This window comes from Apostichopus japonicus, chromosome 20 (assembly GCF_037975245.1).
Source record: "Apostichopus japonicus isolate 1M-3 chromosome 20, ASM3797524v1, whole genome shotgun sequence".
In the NCBI taxonomy this organism is placed as follows: Eukaryota; Metazoa; Echinodermata; class Holothuroidea; order Aspidochirotida; family Stichopodidae; genus Apostichopus; species Apostichopus japonicus.
The window spans coordinates 23,943,661-23,960,935 of record NC_092580.1 but is presented as its reverse complement, the minus strand read 5'-3'; the positions used below and the strand labels follow the sequence as shown (position 1 = coordinate 23,960,935).

General features: G+C 37.7%; 1 protein-coding gene across 2 annotated transcripts in view; it reads right to left on the bottom strand.

Annotated features, from left to right (window-relative positions):
• The window catches only part of LOC139962235 (uncharacterized), a 150,336-nt gene extending 134,607 nt beyond the window's left edge, over positions 1-15,729 (bottom strand). The window contains exon 1 of one of the 2 annotated variants that reach the window (XM_071962263.1): positions 15,064-15,729. In XM_071962263.1, coding sequence (XP_071818364.1) covers positions 15,064-15,317 — 254 coding nt within the window. In that variant the 5' untranslated portion in view covers positions 15,318-15,729. Of the gene's footprint in view, positions 1-196; positions 214-15,063 lie in introns of those variants that run through there. The other variant, XM_071962269.1, reaches the window with a different exon arrangement.
• Positions 15,730-17,275: the final 1,546 nt, after the last annotated feature.

Genomic DNA, 17,275 nt, shown 5'->3' with positions numbered 1-17,275 from the left:
GTCATGACATAAACATAGGAAATAAAAGTTGTACATTTCTAAACTTACAAACAGTACTGTTACCTTACTCTGGAATATATATAAGATGCCTTTAAATTTAATTAAAATAGCAAAATGTCTTTGCTGTCATATACTTGGTAAAAACAAACCAATTCAATTTAAGTTGTTGTTCTGAAGTTGAAACAAATGAACTTACATCAACCAGGTCCTTCCAAGGTATGCTGTTTGCGTAGTTCAGAAAATAGAACACCAGCTCACAGACCAGTGTGAATTATAAATATGTACTGTAGTATGTGGCACAAGTTAGGACTAGTGAGTACCACATGACTCTTATCAGACTAAAAAGTATCCAACTGTGTTTTGGAGACAACTGAGCGAGAAGCCATTCATCTATAACTAAAATATTCCAGAACTAACCAGGATTGGACATTTATGAGCAACAAGCTTACCTATGTCGAACCTCACAATCCCGGGCGGGAACCGCGGGGAAAGTAGTGGTAGCAATTTGCGGATATAAAGCCTTTAAAAAGAGGAAAGTCCAGAATCCACCCAAAGTCCCTCCAAATTTAAAAGATCCTGATTCTTATCCGGCTGCACATAATAGTTACAGTAGACCAAATATCTGCCTTCTCAGTAAGCACCAAAGAGGTCTTGATTACAACAGTTCCGTAAGATGCAAGCCAAAAACCAACATTCCAAACACTTTGGGTTGGTAGAATGAGAGAAGAGGTCATTGACCAGCGAGGTCCGGTCATAGAGGGTGCACAGTGTTAAAAGTATACCAGTTCACTCTAGACACGGTAGAGCCAGAGTGCTGAGCTTGTGAGGAGACAGGTAAGCAAGGAGCGAAATGAATATTATAATGTGCTATCAAATAGGGTAATCCCCAACTATAACTCTAATATCTCCAGTGAAGTGACTGTTCACAATAAAACACATATTTGTCGCACTACTCCCATGGCTATCAATGCATAATATCCATTGGTTCCAAGCGAAGCAACTGTAGTCTGTGCACAATTAAATACAGACTGTCGTACTCCAATGGTTATCAATGTCTTTCCAATGGTTTCAAGAGCTCAAATCATGATATTAACAGTGGGAGAAAGATTCAAATGGAATAGGAATACAAGTCAATGACAAATCTTGTAGGAGTCACCTCTCCAATAATTGAGTATGTTGTACTCAAGTGCATGTTACACAATGCTGACTTTTAGTGTTGACAAAATTTTAACTCAAGCATCATATTAGATATATGGAGGGCAAATAATCCCAACATCATCTCCATCCATTATAATATAAACAGACCATAAAATCTAAACAACCCAGCTGCTTGTGTATTACTCCAAAAATCCTGGGTGAATCGCTATGGTGACAATTTTGTCAGCTGCTTTTGTGTAGAAATATTAGTCCGACACCCCAATGTGTGAGCTCATTAAAAGCTTTTATATTGATAAACTAGACTGACAGACAGCAGCAAGTACTGGCAGGTAAATGGATAATCAAGACACAGACTTGGTTTGGATTCAACAGTTCAATTTTCTGCCATGAAAATTGTGAATATCCACTGTTATGAAAATCTGGTTTATAGACTTAATACAATATTATGTAGTCACTTGAATTATTATGTTTACTGCTGGAAGGGAGGGGAGGAGAGGGTTACTAAGGAAGCATATAACATTAACTGCTCATTATTTATTTTCCTTCTTCAGCTCCTCCACTCAGTTATTATTTCGAGAGAACTTAAAGCAAACAATGTGTCAGGAATGTATATTTTGCAATCACATGACATCCTTCAGTTCAAACTGGACAGTTATTTTTAGTGGTCAAAATCAAAATTATATATAAGAGTTTTAGGAACAGTCATCTCTGTATAGATGGGACAGGGGAGAAGGGGAATAGGGGGAAGATGGGGAATAGGGGGGAAGAAGGGGATGGGAGAATAGGGAGACAAGGGGGACAAGGGAGTAAGGGGACTGGAGAATAGGGGGATAAGGGAAAGTAGGGTGACAGGAAAGGAGAAAGAATACAGAGAGAGAATGAATACTGGGGGAGAAGGGATATGGGAGAGAAGGGATACAGGGGGAGAATGAATACTGTGGGAGAAGGGATATGGGAGAGAAGGGATACAGGGGGAGAAGGGATACAGAAGAAAAGAGATACAGGTGAAGAAGGGATGCAGGGGCAGAATGAATACAGGGGAGAGAAGGGATACAGGGAAGGAAGTAGAACAGAGGCGAAGGAAGATGATGAAGAGAGTGGGGAGGAAGCACTTTGCTTGAACAACTCAAATTCCATCAACAACTCACATCAATTACATCATTAAGAGGGAATGTTGTCAATGAAATCTAACTTTTACATCCATACATACATGGGATAACCTTGACTGCTATCAGCATGTAAGCTATGTACAGTTAACATTATTGAACTTTGCCACATTTTACAAGTTATCTTGAAACATAGTCTGTCCATTTCTGGAGAATTTTCCCCATGTATCATCTGTTCTGAGGTTTGAAGGACTGTAGAATGGGATAAAATGTATCCTACATTAGTCCAACCCCCTCCCTCCCCCTCCGCCCCCCCCCCCTCAAATAAAACAGTTTTCTGGCAATTTAAGTACATACTTAAGGAAAGGAAAGAATTACTGTTAAGGAAACATTAAAACAAAAGTCTTCTTTCCCCCTTAGGACAGATCAAAACAACATATAAACAGTGGATAAACAAACACTAGAAAAAATGTATCACACTTTATTCTTTACTATTAAAATGGCAGTCTGTGCCTCCAAATTCCTTTCATCCTTGAGTAGCTAAATCTAATCACCAGCACCCTGAAATAACTAAGCACTCTCATTCATCATATATATAAATGGATGGTTCTGTCTGAAATTCTTTACACTCTAAAGATATACCATGTTAAATGGACATTTATATTAGGCTATATATACTGATATTTCCCTGAATTCCAAGATCAGGAAGATAAAGCAGTCCTCCTGCTGCAGCCAAAGAATATTTTAAAGGAGATATGTCTTGCTTAGAGAAGAAATAACCACAACATATGTGATTTTCATATAGTAACACAACGTGGGGCGTCTGTATCTTTAAAGGAGTTAGTGTTTGTTGAAGATAAAATTTTCTATTACTGACAGCAAAAGTCTGCAAATCACAGGGAAAAACCTTATATGGGCAATTCCATGATGGAGGGGACATGGCCTAAAAATAAGAAGTGTCAGTTTTCAACCTGCTATCAGTCTAATGTTGTAGTATACATATCTAAGTTTGTGGAATAGGTAAGCATTTTTTCTCCAACACTCAAATTTTGAATACATGGCTCAATTAATCAAGGAGAATGAGAGCTCAAAATAATCCTGAAAATGCATCATACATTCCATTCCATTCTATATAAACTCATCAGATAGTATTTGGTAGTTTTATTATGTGTTATGATAGATACTCCTGTTGACTGTGCTATGACAGAAAAAAAAATTCAAAATTTCTTCATGACAACTTCAGAACAGACATTTTTCAGGCCTCAATCACTGATGTAACGTGAGTAACCGAAAAAACAACTTTTTCTCTATGTGACATTTCTTTAGCAAGTGGAAATCTGATAACCATAATTTCGTTAGTACTCATAGTCCCAAGGGTGGAAACAAGATCACTAATGAGGAGAGACCCATTATGTGTGAGTGATAGATCACTGAAATCTGTAACGTGAGTAACCGTGTAACGTGAGTAACCAATGTGTAACGTGAGTAACCAAGCTAACACACTGAAACAACGCCGGAAATGCCTATTATTGTCTTGTAAATAATTGCTCAATAAGAGAGGGCAGTGTGGGTTAGGGCTAGGGTTAGTACAACACCTGGAGAGTACTCTCCCATCACCCATGAAGAAGATTCAGCAAGAAGCTAGGAGGGTGGCCACTAAACGACGAGTTGCCTCCTTCTGCATCTTTCAACCTGGAGCGGGAAAGGGCTGGATCCACTTCCTTCATTTCTACCAAGGCCCTGATCCAAATAGACTTCTCTGAGAACTACACATGTGTATCTCAAGATGAAATCCAGAGTGCCCACTGGAACCAAAGAACAGGTGAGCCTGTTCACAGTAGCAGTGTGGCACTCTGGTTCCCTCCATTCCAGTGTTGTGGCATCAGACAGCATGGTCCACTCCAAGGATACAGTTGTGGCATATGTGGACAAAGTCCTTGATGGCCTACCCCAAGCCTTGAAGCTTGTATCCGTCTGGTCGGATGGTCCGGCTTCACAATTTAAGAACAGATTCCTCTCTGCTGCTATTATCTGCCTTCAAGAAAACACAATCTTGAGATTCATTGGAACTTCTAACTTCAGTACTTCTAATGGGAAGGGTCCTGTGGATGGGATTGGTGGAGCAGTGAAGCGTCATGTATGGAGCCAAGTCAAATCTCTGAAGGCACACATTAACAATGGGGAAAGCTTCTAGCAGCAGCCACTGGGATGCCCAAGGTGGAAGCCCTACTGATGCCGCAAGCTGAAATTGAGGCGAGAAATAGCGACCTCGGTCTGAAATCTGTATTTGAGAATGCCAAGCAAATCGTTGGAATGGCCAGTAAACATCACTTGCAGGTACAGAACAAGGATCTCATCTCCTTCACCATTACAGATGATGGCAACAGCTCTGCTGAAAGGAATACCCCCCTCAGAAGATGGTGAGGCCACAGAAAAATTCAACCTGCTCAGGGAGTGGCAATGCTGGTATGAACTCGGTATAGACTGGTATGACATTGAATAAGAAGCGGTATTATACACCTGTGTAATAGAAGCAAAGGGGGACCAGAACGACGTACAAGTGTCTGTGATCAATGCAGCCAGCTAGGCCCAATTGAAAGTGGCTAAACCCAAGGCACAAGATATTCTATCTCAGGGAGAAACTCACCACCAACCTTGATGCACCAACCTTGGCCAATAACCATGGGCACTTCAAAAAAATTTCTCTTCCAAAGCCTCTTCCAAACGTTACTCAATGTTCAATTGAGATGTTAATGTTGAACATATGTTACCAATTTCCTATTGGTCCATGGTTTTTGTTCAGTTGGCCTGTTACTTCCCCAGAGAGATTTAGTTCCCTGAGTATTATATCAGGGTAAATTCAAGTTTGACACACTGCTAGTCCTCAAATAAAACTTAATTACAATGTTCAAAATTTGTTGCCGATTTGTGAAGATATGATTCATGCATTATCTCAAAAAGACATGGTATATATCTCATTTAGATTGTAATACTATTGAATTACACTGAAAAAGATGTTCAAAATGTCAATTCCACTGATATATGGGTGTTTACTAGTCATTATCCAGCAGCAAGATCCTCACGGAACTCTGATTCCCTATGTATTGTATAGGTGGATAAACTGTAACGTGAGTAACCGTAACGTGAGTAACCGGTGAATGCCTCATTTTCTCCAAGACAGGAAACCAGATGTGATTTTGATTGTGTTCAGTATTTGTATCATCACCTAAGGTCCAAAAAACATGGATTCATTTTCTTTAAATATATCCAGTATGAGGACACTTTTTGAGTGAAGTTAATTTTTGGCGTCGGGGTGATTTTCAAATGTAACGTGAGTAACCGACACTTTCATGTACCTATCTCCTACAAGAAACAAGATAATCAAATTGTGTTTTCGCAAATGTTCAGGTAAATTTGTTAACCTATCAATGCATAGAGAGCAGTCATTCAAATGAATGAATGGTGGAGCTATCAAACCATTTGTGAGCAAAAGTCTTCAAAAATGTAACGTGAGTAACCGTGGAATTGCCCATATAGTCTTTAACTGATGGATAGGGGTTACAAATATGTCAGCCATATTCTGGTTGTTGACTGTACACAATACTACCAACTAAGTCTCCAAGCATTTAGCATAATAAGTGGAAGTGTATGTCAATTCTGCATTGGCTGGTGAAGTAGTTTTACACAGTGCTGCCCAATGGCCTGTATTATCAACTTGGCCTATCATAGCATGAAATGGATCATTTTGTATAACTTGATCATGCTAGGAGTTTGCCATAATTTTAGGATGTGCGGACTCTCCGATGATACAGAGGGACAGCTTTTCATAGGGTCAATGATTACACCAATATTCACTGGTTATGATATTTCTATAATGAACATACATTATACCTATCTCAGGACTATCAACAAATACATTATCCTATCGACCTAGTCCAACTAAATTGGTCATATTTAACAGGGCACCCCGATGACGGTACGACCAGGTCATGACAAAGTACTTTCTGCTTCCAATTTAAACAATTTCAACAAACCATCAAAGTGAGTTGGGTGTAGGAATAGTGTAAGAGTAATATCAATTCAGTACTCAGCTTTATTGTTAGGCACAATTAAAACAATGCAACTTTCTAATCTCAATACTTTGACCACTATTGACCTCAAATGAACTTCGGCCTCCATGGGATTCTTGTACACAGCAAGAGTGATCTACATACCACACTTGTATGAAGTTCAACTTAAAACTTTTTTTTTCTAATGTTATCATGTGAGCAGGCGTCACACACTCACAAAGATTTCCTTCGCCCGTTGGCCATGCTCCTTCCCAAAATCTAACAATTTTGACAGTCAATCTGGCCGTGGATCTTTTCCACCTAAGTGAGTCCCACCTCAGACCTCCCTTCCTTCAAACCAAAAGGTGCACAGAATTGAAAGACAGGAACATCCTATGGTACCCTATTTACAAGCAGATGTCACATACCCACAACTGCACATTATATCCATGCCATCATCCAAATATTGAAGTACATTCAGCATGACACCTACTGACTGTAGCTAACAACCAATTATATCTTCCAAGCTTGTTCAACACATTTAATATTCTACTGTTTCCTATGTTACCCTGCTTACAAGCAGCCGTCTATATATACTGTAGAATATAAAAGAATGAGGCAGCAATAAAATTAAAGAGGACACTCCTTTCTCAAGAAATCAGTTGTCACGGCAACTCAGCAGTCATTGCAAAAATATGTCATCCTATCATAATAGTTTCCTATCATTGATAAACAGCAGTGAGACACATTTGTAACATGTTCTTTTTTCATCTGATCAATCTGAATTAGCACTTAGCTTTGCGACTGGCTCATTGATTTTACAGTACATGTATATTGTTGAGCACATGAGAGAAATGTTATAACCCGAACTGACAACAAATTTGCTGTCATTTTCAATACTTTATGACATATTTTTCCTCTTAAAAGCAAGTTGTCACAATAGAAAGAGGACATTCCTTTCTCAAGAAGTCAGTTGTCACAGCAACTCAGTAGTCATTGCAAAAATATGTTATCATATCATATCATATCCTATCATCAATAAACAGCAGTGAGATATTTTGTGACATGTCGTTTTTTTCATCTGATCTGAAATAGCACTCAGCTTTGTGACTGGCTCATATATTTTACATGTACATTGCTGATCACATGAGAGACATGTACATTGCTGATCACATGAGAGATTAACCCAAACTGACAACAAATCTGCTTTCATTTCCAATACTTTATGACATATGTTTCTCTTAAAAGCAAGTTGTCAAAAGCGACAGAAGAGAGAGAGGCCAACGACGAAGGGTTAAGTGTGCTAGCTGATTCCCAGAGTCTATCAGATTTCAAGAAGACTAACTCCACAGTTGTAATGCTGTCCAATTATAAATAAATATTACATTTCTACTTTCATTATCTACCTTGGCTTGCAAAATATTCATCTTGAAAATGTATTCCATGTCTGGAACATTCCTTCAAGATAAAAGGGTAAAAAATGATGTGCACCAATCCCAGAAAGACTTGTATGTATTAAATATAAGATCACACTAAATGGCCATTCGTGGGTAGTGTACGTATTCCTAGCATACCATGCATGCATGTATATCACATATGTTACAAAATAACCTAATTTGAGATGTTTGAACTATAAGTACTGTCTAAAGGGAAATCCAATTATGCCCTTTCAATTATAATATCAACAATTCCAGGTTGCCTTCCCATACAGTAAAATAACTCTTTTATGACTATAGAATCATGGTAGAAGTATGTTAATGTACAAAGATTTCTTTCAGCACAACTGTAGTATGTAACTTTCAAGTTTACAACTACTTCAAATACTGTGTATTTAAACAAACCCCTGAAGAGCCAACTCTTAAAAACGATCACGTAAACTCAAGTATTATCAACTGAACAATTTTATCCTACAGTATGTTGGCGACGACAGCAGCCATCGGTAAGATGGCCTATCTTATGAATTTCAGCCATAATTTCCCCTTTTTAATTTCATTAGCCTTCTTTTTTTGCCTATTCCCTGCAAGAGAAGGTTTGTGGCGTGGTCATATGTTGAAATTGCATTCATCGCGTTAGCAAGCAATGGTTACGTACTGTACGATTTGAACATCCCATTCTTCAGTAATTCAAGAATTCATGCAACGAGCAGAGGCAGCCAGGGAAACTTTGACATTTCAGATAATGGGCCACGGAGATAAATTTCACCAATCTGACATTATCTGTTTAGATCAACTAGCCAAATTTTTACCCAAACAGAAAACCGTTTAGAAATTGTAAATGCCAGATCGGCATAGAATAAATTTTCCAATGAGACAAAGAGAGAATTGGAAGAGTCTGCCACCCATTTGAAGAAGAAGATGTTAGAGCAACTGCTTTGATCATCCTCGATTCGATTTCTCCTATCCTCATTGCTAGAAACAAAGGAGGTAATATTTGTTTACTAAGTATCTGAGGTGGCTTTAATACAAATATTATGAAAAAATATCCATGTTTCCCACATTTTCTCTCCAAGTATTTCTGGAGCTTTGGAACATCTTCACAAGTAATTTCAGAATTCACAGAATGCCAAACCCTTGAAGAGGACTTGTGACTTTCTTATCTAAAGATGCAGGTACTGAACACAGATAACAATATACATCGGTAATGATAATTTGAGATTTCCCTTTCAGAAATGATCGAATGTCACAAGGGACATCACATATTACAGTGCGAATGTAAAGAAAATTGTGTAATAACCGCAAGCACAGCATGCCTGATAGTCACTGATACAGTACAGGTCGCTGTACATTGTACAGGATATAGTGTAATGATGTTACAGTAATTATGTACTCAGATCATTTGCACGTTTCATCACTGTAGATGTAACTTTCTGCCAGTATATTTGTCGCAGCAAATTTTCATGCAGGGCTTAAAATTTTCCAAGTAGAATTTTACATCCACACTTTGAAAATGATATTTAAAGGACTTGCTTGGACAAATATAGAGTAGAATGCAGAAATATCAATTAAATATTCAGATTTATTATTAGGCACAATAAAAACAATGCAACTTTGCTTGCAACAATACTTTGACCTCTGTTGACCTCAAAAGAAATCTGTGCGCCCTCGATAGGGTTCACATACTCAGCAAGACGGATTTACTTACCAAACTTGTATGAATTTCAACTAAGAAAGAAATCATGTATACAAGCAGGTGTCAGATGCCCACATATGCCACCATAAAGACATATTTCCTTTACCATTTGGCCATGCTCTAGACATCAGAGAGTGAGAATGCAGTTGTAGTGAAGAGACAGGTAAGGGAGCAGCGAAATAAACAGACACACTTCTTGCCCAGAGAAATGGTTAGTTTAAAGCTAAAGACAAACACTGATCAATAACTCTGTGTTTTGTGTTACCATTTTTCAGGTGACAGATATAACTATACACTATTGAGAAACAAAAAACAGTTCTTTCTGAACACAATCCTCCATCAAGATTTGTCAAGCATGCAGAATTCATGACACCCTTGACTGACGAGTATATTTAAACAAAATCAAAACAGAGAATTCATCAAGTCTCTCTCGTAGTGCAACATCTTTCCCTGCGAGATTTGTCCTACAATTATGTATAATCATAGAATGCTATATACTGCAAGTGTTAATTGGATAATAGATTCACAATTTGGTTTCACACTGTGCTTGATCTAGCAGTCAGTACCCTGATGACTAACATAAAATATTCAAAGCTTCAAGATGCCTCTGCGCAATTTCAACTCTCTCTCACATAATTCGTTACATGTTTGACTGACGGCTACGGTACCCAAGATCTAAAAGACTTGATGAGTCATCAGAACAATCACAACTTCACTGCATCAGCCACAGAGGAGAAAATACATCCTATCCTTTGATATAATAAAGAAGAAGAAGAAGAAGAAGAAGAGGCAGAAGAACGTTAGAGGCTATCAACAGCAACAAAAAAAGAGACAATAAAAATGTCTGGGTCATTCCACCTGCTTCTTACAAACTAAAAAGAGATCGTATGTTAAAATTATTTTTTAAGTCTGCATTTTGAAGAGCCGAGGCATAGAGAGGATACAGCTTATCTTTCATGCTGCAGAGAGAAAGTTAGGTGTGAGAGACTTTATGTTTACATAATGAAGACACTGCTCTTGTAATTGGTATTCAGAAATTGTATGGCATTCAAATATTGGCTTAAAACAATCAAACCATCTCCCTGAGATGAGATGAGAAAAGAGCTGCTGCACATCAGATTAGAGATTTCTGAGAGTATTTTGAAAAGGTATCCATTGATATCAATGTATCAGGTTTAAAGCACTTATCTGACAAGGTTCAAGTTAAGCTATGAAGCATTTCATGTTATATATATTGTATTATTTTGGTATAAAAGAAAGGGTTACAGGAAAAATAATGAATGTAATTGGTTTCTTTGACAGATATCATTCCCTGAAAGCTAAGTCAAGAAATTTGGTTCTGTAAAACAGTCGGAAAAGAAACATTAGTTATGTAGACGTCCAGAGAGTCTCTCCAACATTGCAGAATGTTTCCATAATTAAGTTCTACAATGTTGTATTTTGATACAGTTTGTTGTACACTGATGCTGTGATGTTCACACTACAATTTTTTTTTTTTTAAATCAATGTCATTTAATGAGAGAAAAATTCAAACAGAAGGAAAAGGCTATCCATGAAAAATATAGCATAGATTTATTCAAACAACATTTTTGGGTCACTTTTTCAAAAGGTAAATAAGTCCTGTCCTACGTAATGGAGAAAGCTCTTCAACCTTGTAGGATACCATAACCATGGTAACAAATGCTAAATTTGCTGCTTGGGTTTTTTCTGTGGTTTTTTGTCTTTCCATTTTTTCTTTCCCATTTTTTTAGTTTCTGAGAAAAGCAACAACCTATTATTACTGAGAAGGTAAATTTACCAACTCCAATGAGCTGGTATAAAATTGTGGTTAAATTCAATAAAATCAGACAAGTGAGCTGTGTGAATGAATTCAATTTCCAATACAATTCAGCTTAACTATGTGAAGCAGAATTCATACCGAATTTCTACGACAGCCTTTAAACTGCACTGCTGTGTGAGAGTGCAACCGAAAATCAATACTGCATTTAATTACACACAACTGCTAGCTTTAGCAGGGAAGGTTACACATTTCATGCAATTGAAGGGCAATTCTCACTGTAGTGGAGAACCTTTGACAACTCCAGTGAGAAAACATTGTGGGAGAATTGTCAAAATCGAATATGAAATATACACTCTTGGAGGTATCGGAGATTTGCACCTTATAAATTCCTTTAACCTGAAAACCATGTCGAGTGTTGACCATTGCAGAAGAACACTGGCTGGAGTTGGAATCAAAGTTTTATCTGAAAAGTCAGCAGATGTCAGCTTCATCGTTTCTAAGCATTGTCAAAAATAGAGCACAAAAAAACAAAAATATTTTGCCCTGTTGAAGGACTGGGCATACAGTAAGAAAAGAGCTGCAATTCTTGCGATAGAGTGAACTGTGTAAACCCACAAACAAGAAGATTGAAATCCCGAGGAATTATTTGATTTCCATCAAAATATTCCATTTACATGAAGCCAACAGTTATAGTACATACCCAATAGGAATGAACACACTTAAGTGAGCATAAAATGTCAATTGCTATTGGTAGCAAAATTGAACAATTCCCTAGACTTGCAGATTACAAAAAAATATAGATACTTTATATTACGTATTACTTATAGTACTGTGTCCCTATAGGCATTATTATTAATCCAGACGAGAGTCAACATGGGCTAAGTTCTACCATGATTTAATACCAATCAGCAGACTAGGTAGATGGTAAAGTGCAATAGTTAAGTTGAGGCAGGTAAGTGTGTAGCGAACATGACATGCAGTCCGAGAAGAAATCTTCTGATGAACTCCCAAATGACAATTAATATAGGAGATTGTTGAAACAAAAATAATATTAAAATAGCTACTTGTAAAAGTTGTTGTGAGTTTGGATATAAAATAATGCAAATTTCCAATCAGTATCTACATTTTCTTGATAAATATTACAGAGTGCTATTGTATAAACATACATGTACATACATACCAGTGCTCTTCACTTGTTACAACAGCACATATATTCCCACACTTAAATGATGGTCTTTGCACATTAATAGAGCAACACACCGATTCTACTACTCTACTCAAATGTCGGAGGCTGTGACTTTGTGAAATCCTGAAGTACAGCTGATGTGACCTAACAGCTAAATGACGGCATTAGAAATTTATACAGTAAATTGAGAGTAACCTCAAGAATGGGGCACTTAGTGGGATATATTACATGGTAAGGATGCCTATACTGCCAATAGCAAAATAAAGATATTTGGCAGGTAATTTTGAGTATATAGTAAACTTAGAAATTCCTTTAAATATTACCCAGATTTCAGAGAGTATACACAAGGTACATTTTTGTACTGTAAGGACCCACCCACCTGGCTTGATTCTGAACTGCAGAAGTTCAATGCAATGGACAAATCAACATCAATAAAACTGCAGCCACAAATCATGAAACAAGATACCAGTACAGTACTTTATAATTCAAGACAACTACTCACCATGGCAATACTGTAATTACTGCAGCAAAACTGCACTATATTAGTCTAGCATGTCACTCTACAGTTGAGGTCCACTGATCAAGCAGTTTCTTTTTATTTGTCAGATGAGAGGGTTTGTTTATGGCTCATACTTTACTTGTAATTAACATATATAACCAGGTGCATAGCCATGGGGGGGGGATGCCCCCCAAATATTTTTTTCTTTCTTCAAAATTGCTAGCTCAATAAGAAAGAAAAGGTACAGTAAGGATGTATACATGGATAATACTCCAATAAACCACCAAAACTACTGCCCAGTTTTTATAAGTCTTATTGCATAGGCCAACAAAAGCACAATTGTGCATCATTTGGCATGCCCCCTGTGATAAGGAAAAATTTCTCAATATCCTCTGACCCCTCTCCCAGGATGGCAATCCTCCTGCATTGATTCCCTCCCCCCTCAAATTGGTAACTCTGGCTGTATATCACACAAATTTATGATCTACAGAAGCTACAAACAGATCTGACAGACCAAAGGCTTATTCTTTAGAATTATTATCACTTTCAAAGGAAATATTTAATGACTGGAGCACAGATGATGCTTCCAACCAGCAAGAAAAATGCATGTATTGACTATTCAAATCTGTAAAGTGGATTTGTTCAGTATGGCCTTGCATCATACAGTAGACCTAGGTTTGAATTCAACCATAGTTTATAGGTTCCAGTTCCTTGTTCTTGTTAGTTCTTAGCAAAACTACAAAGTTCAAGAAAGTTGGGAGAGACACTACTGTTTTTCTTTTTTTATATTGTGATACAACCTTTATATTGCAATCTAAAATTGTTAACACGAACCATTTTCAAACCACCACATCTTCAGCATGACAAGCTAATTTGGAATTCTGCTACTTTGCTAAAGTAGACGATACTGTAGTTTTGGCATGCGTACCATCACAATGTGAATATTAGATGAGCTGCAGACGATGTACAGTAATAGCATGTTCAATAAAGGAAAACACAATATCTCCAGCACTAACAATTTTGCAAACACATTTTCTTCTGTGGAACATAAGCTGAACATTTAAGCGCTATTGTACCTGACACTGTTCACAAAATCTCTAACTACTGCATCGAATCTCAAGAAAGATAAATGCATCGCTATCAGCTCCTAATGGAATTCTGCAATTTTGCTAAATAGAAATGGCCTTGGAATGATCATAGTCACTATTGGAATATTAGATGAGCTGCAAAGAATTTAAGAAAGATGATTTTTTTATCCATTTTATTGCAATACTTTAAGGTTTCTTGAATGCCCTACATTACATCATATATGAAAGCATCAAGTACCTTTTAACATAACATGCATAGTCAAAATTTGAATTTCCTAAGTGCAAAACTGATAGTGAGAGATACAACTACAGCTCTTCATATACCACACTGATTCACCACACATCACTATGTATGGATTCTCAAAGTACCTTAGGCTACATTATTACAGACATGAAGCCACAGATTTCACATTTACTTATGTAGTCAATCAGAGACTGGGAGCTTGTAAACTTCAAGCTTACCACAGCACTGATTAAAGTATAGAATTGGACCTAGGCCTACTATTACTAGTACCAGACGGTGGCCGAAACTTAGAATTTTATGACAAAGTAAAACAATGCTGATTAAGTCACTTTCAAAATTCACAAACTCGGTAAAGTTCTAAAAAAATGAAACAGTTTAGCCTAATACTAGTTGGAGGCAGCTGTTTGGTAGAATAGTCATTTCACAAGTTCCCTTAATTTATGTTATGTAGCTGCACTGGCAGACACTGTATACAGTTGCTGTGTTCGTTAGTCAACTTGTAACCACTTTTTCAATCGCAATTTTAATCCACAAAGCCGTAATGAAAAACAGCCGAAATTCCCACAGTGCAGCTAAGAAATAATAATTTTGTATTTTAAGAACATCAATGGCCGTACTATCGCGAATTTACCGTATACCATCATAGGCTACTACCTTTACTTGACAGTGAGTGAATTGCTAGATACTAATAGTAGACCTATATTCTATTGCAAATGCAAGTAGCACAGGTGGCAGGGCCTCACGATCAACCACATTCATTTACAGCTTTCATGGGAATCACGGGGGTTTTAGAGGAACATGTGATTTTACTCATTGTAGCTTACCCAGAGTTATGATCAACAGGCGATCTAGTCTTGGCTCGTTCTTCTTCGACAAGTTTTGCTTCAGAAGCTTTCACCATTTGTCTACGTCTTTCTGCAACTGTCTCCGGAACAGTAGACGGTAGCACACGTACACGAGCCCTACCAACACCTCCATGAACAACATTTTGCTGCATACCAAACGTGACTTCCCTTCCGTTACCAGGCCTCTTTTTTGGTGGTGGTGCGATATTTTTACGAGTAGGAATCCTCGACATTTTGTAAACAATGATGAACAAATATTATCCATATATTCTCCTGTAATCCTAGCTGGTGCTCCAATATCCCCGCCGATACATTCCCATAATTATTCCACAAGTGAGTGTTTTCGACATAAATTAACAGGATGCCGTCTATACTGAATGTACGATAGACTTACGTCTTTGATATCAACCTCTTCTCCTTATTCACATGGGAAATTGTCATCGATGATCATCACAAGTTTCTCGACGATTTGTACGTGGGTGATTATGTGCTCAAATGCGCGGTCTAGTATTAATCCATTCCGAAAGGCTTTCAATGAATAACTCTTGCTTCCTTTCAGGTAAAATATACTGAAAGTAATAGCTACACAATCATGAAGTATATACTAATCCTAGTAGGCTAGTGTGTGCTACGTCCCTACAAGCGCCAGAGTGAAAAAGTTTTTTTTTCGGATGTTTAATTTCAAATGGAATAGTTCATTCGAGTGAAAGGGGTTGTAAATGATTTGTAATAATGAAAGAAGCATTGAAAGACCGCATGCGCATAGCTCTGCACAGTTTTGCAGCATTCAGATCACGAACTGATATGACGACCAGTAATTTTTAATTCTTCTCAGGTGTTAGTACATATTAATGCTCACATGGACTGAAAATGGATTCAATTGATAATGGTTGCGTCGCGCTTTCATTCCGTGATCTCCAATTCTCTGTTTTTCGTATTCATATTCGAGTATGTCGTCCAGTTACACAGAGTTGTTGACAATTGACAAATCATTATCATGGACGTTAAATATGAATGTAAGAGACTGACTTCGGTTAGCTTGCGGCTTTTATAAGCTATTGAGGCTTCTTCGCGAGTTCATGCTTGCAGGAGGATCTAAAATACATACATACATATTTGCCAAAGACACCGTGAGGGTTCAATGTATGACTGGTGAAACGCGAACTGTAAAGGCGGATTTGTCGACACACAATACGACTAAAATTCAGATATCGTATCGGAACTAAATATCGGCTGTATGTTAAAGAGTAACATGAAAATGAACAACACATTCATGGAGTAAGTTATTCATGATTTATTACATTTTGGTGGGAAGTAGATGCAGCTTTTAAAGGTCCATAAACCACACCGGACTTGCGGTATTCCCTGAGTTCAGACTTGTGAAAACCTTTTGAATTTTACTTCACAAATGCTATCCGAATTTGAGTCGGATTTATAATGGTCTGGATTGATATAATAACGATTGGCACGAGAGAGACTGTTGCTATCATGGACAAGTAATTAGTATGGTGTAACTAGTAGCAAAGCAACTTCACCCAATTATACTGACTCAGATGTAGGCTACTTGGTCAAACTTCCTGTTCCAATTAAGTAGAACGCCGATATGGAAAACACATAAAAATAGTCTATTTGTTGGTGGAATATAAACAATGATGGCAAATGGAAAAAGAAGGAAAAAACGGTGGATAAGGTTTGATCATTATTATTGCAGCCAGCGAATTAGTAGTAGCAGTAATTGTCACTAATTCTTTCCACTCACTGGCAGGGACGTAGCCAGGGGGTATTGGAGCGATCGCCCCCCCCCCCCCCCCTTGAGTAGCCTACCCCGAAAAAAGTAAAATTTAACTTAAAGCAGGAAAGATCACTAAATCCATCTTTTCATGTTGAAGCTATAAGCGACCCCTTCTCAATCATTCCCCTGAAAGTTCGTCTGCTGCGTAATACAATAATCTTATTAATGTTTATTCCCTGCAACGTGGGAGGCATTTTGGGCAAAAACTTTCTTTGCACATTAAAGCGCTCCTTTAAGTGTAATAATGCTCTTTTCGTAAGAAGTGCCCCTTTCAAATTCTGCCCCCCCTCCCATTTCAAATTTCTGCCTACGTCCCTGCTCACCGGAGACATGCATTTGGAAGTCTGTGTTCGACGGGTGTGAGTGTGTATGTATATGTATTGCATATATCCTACCACG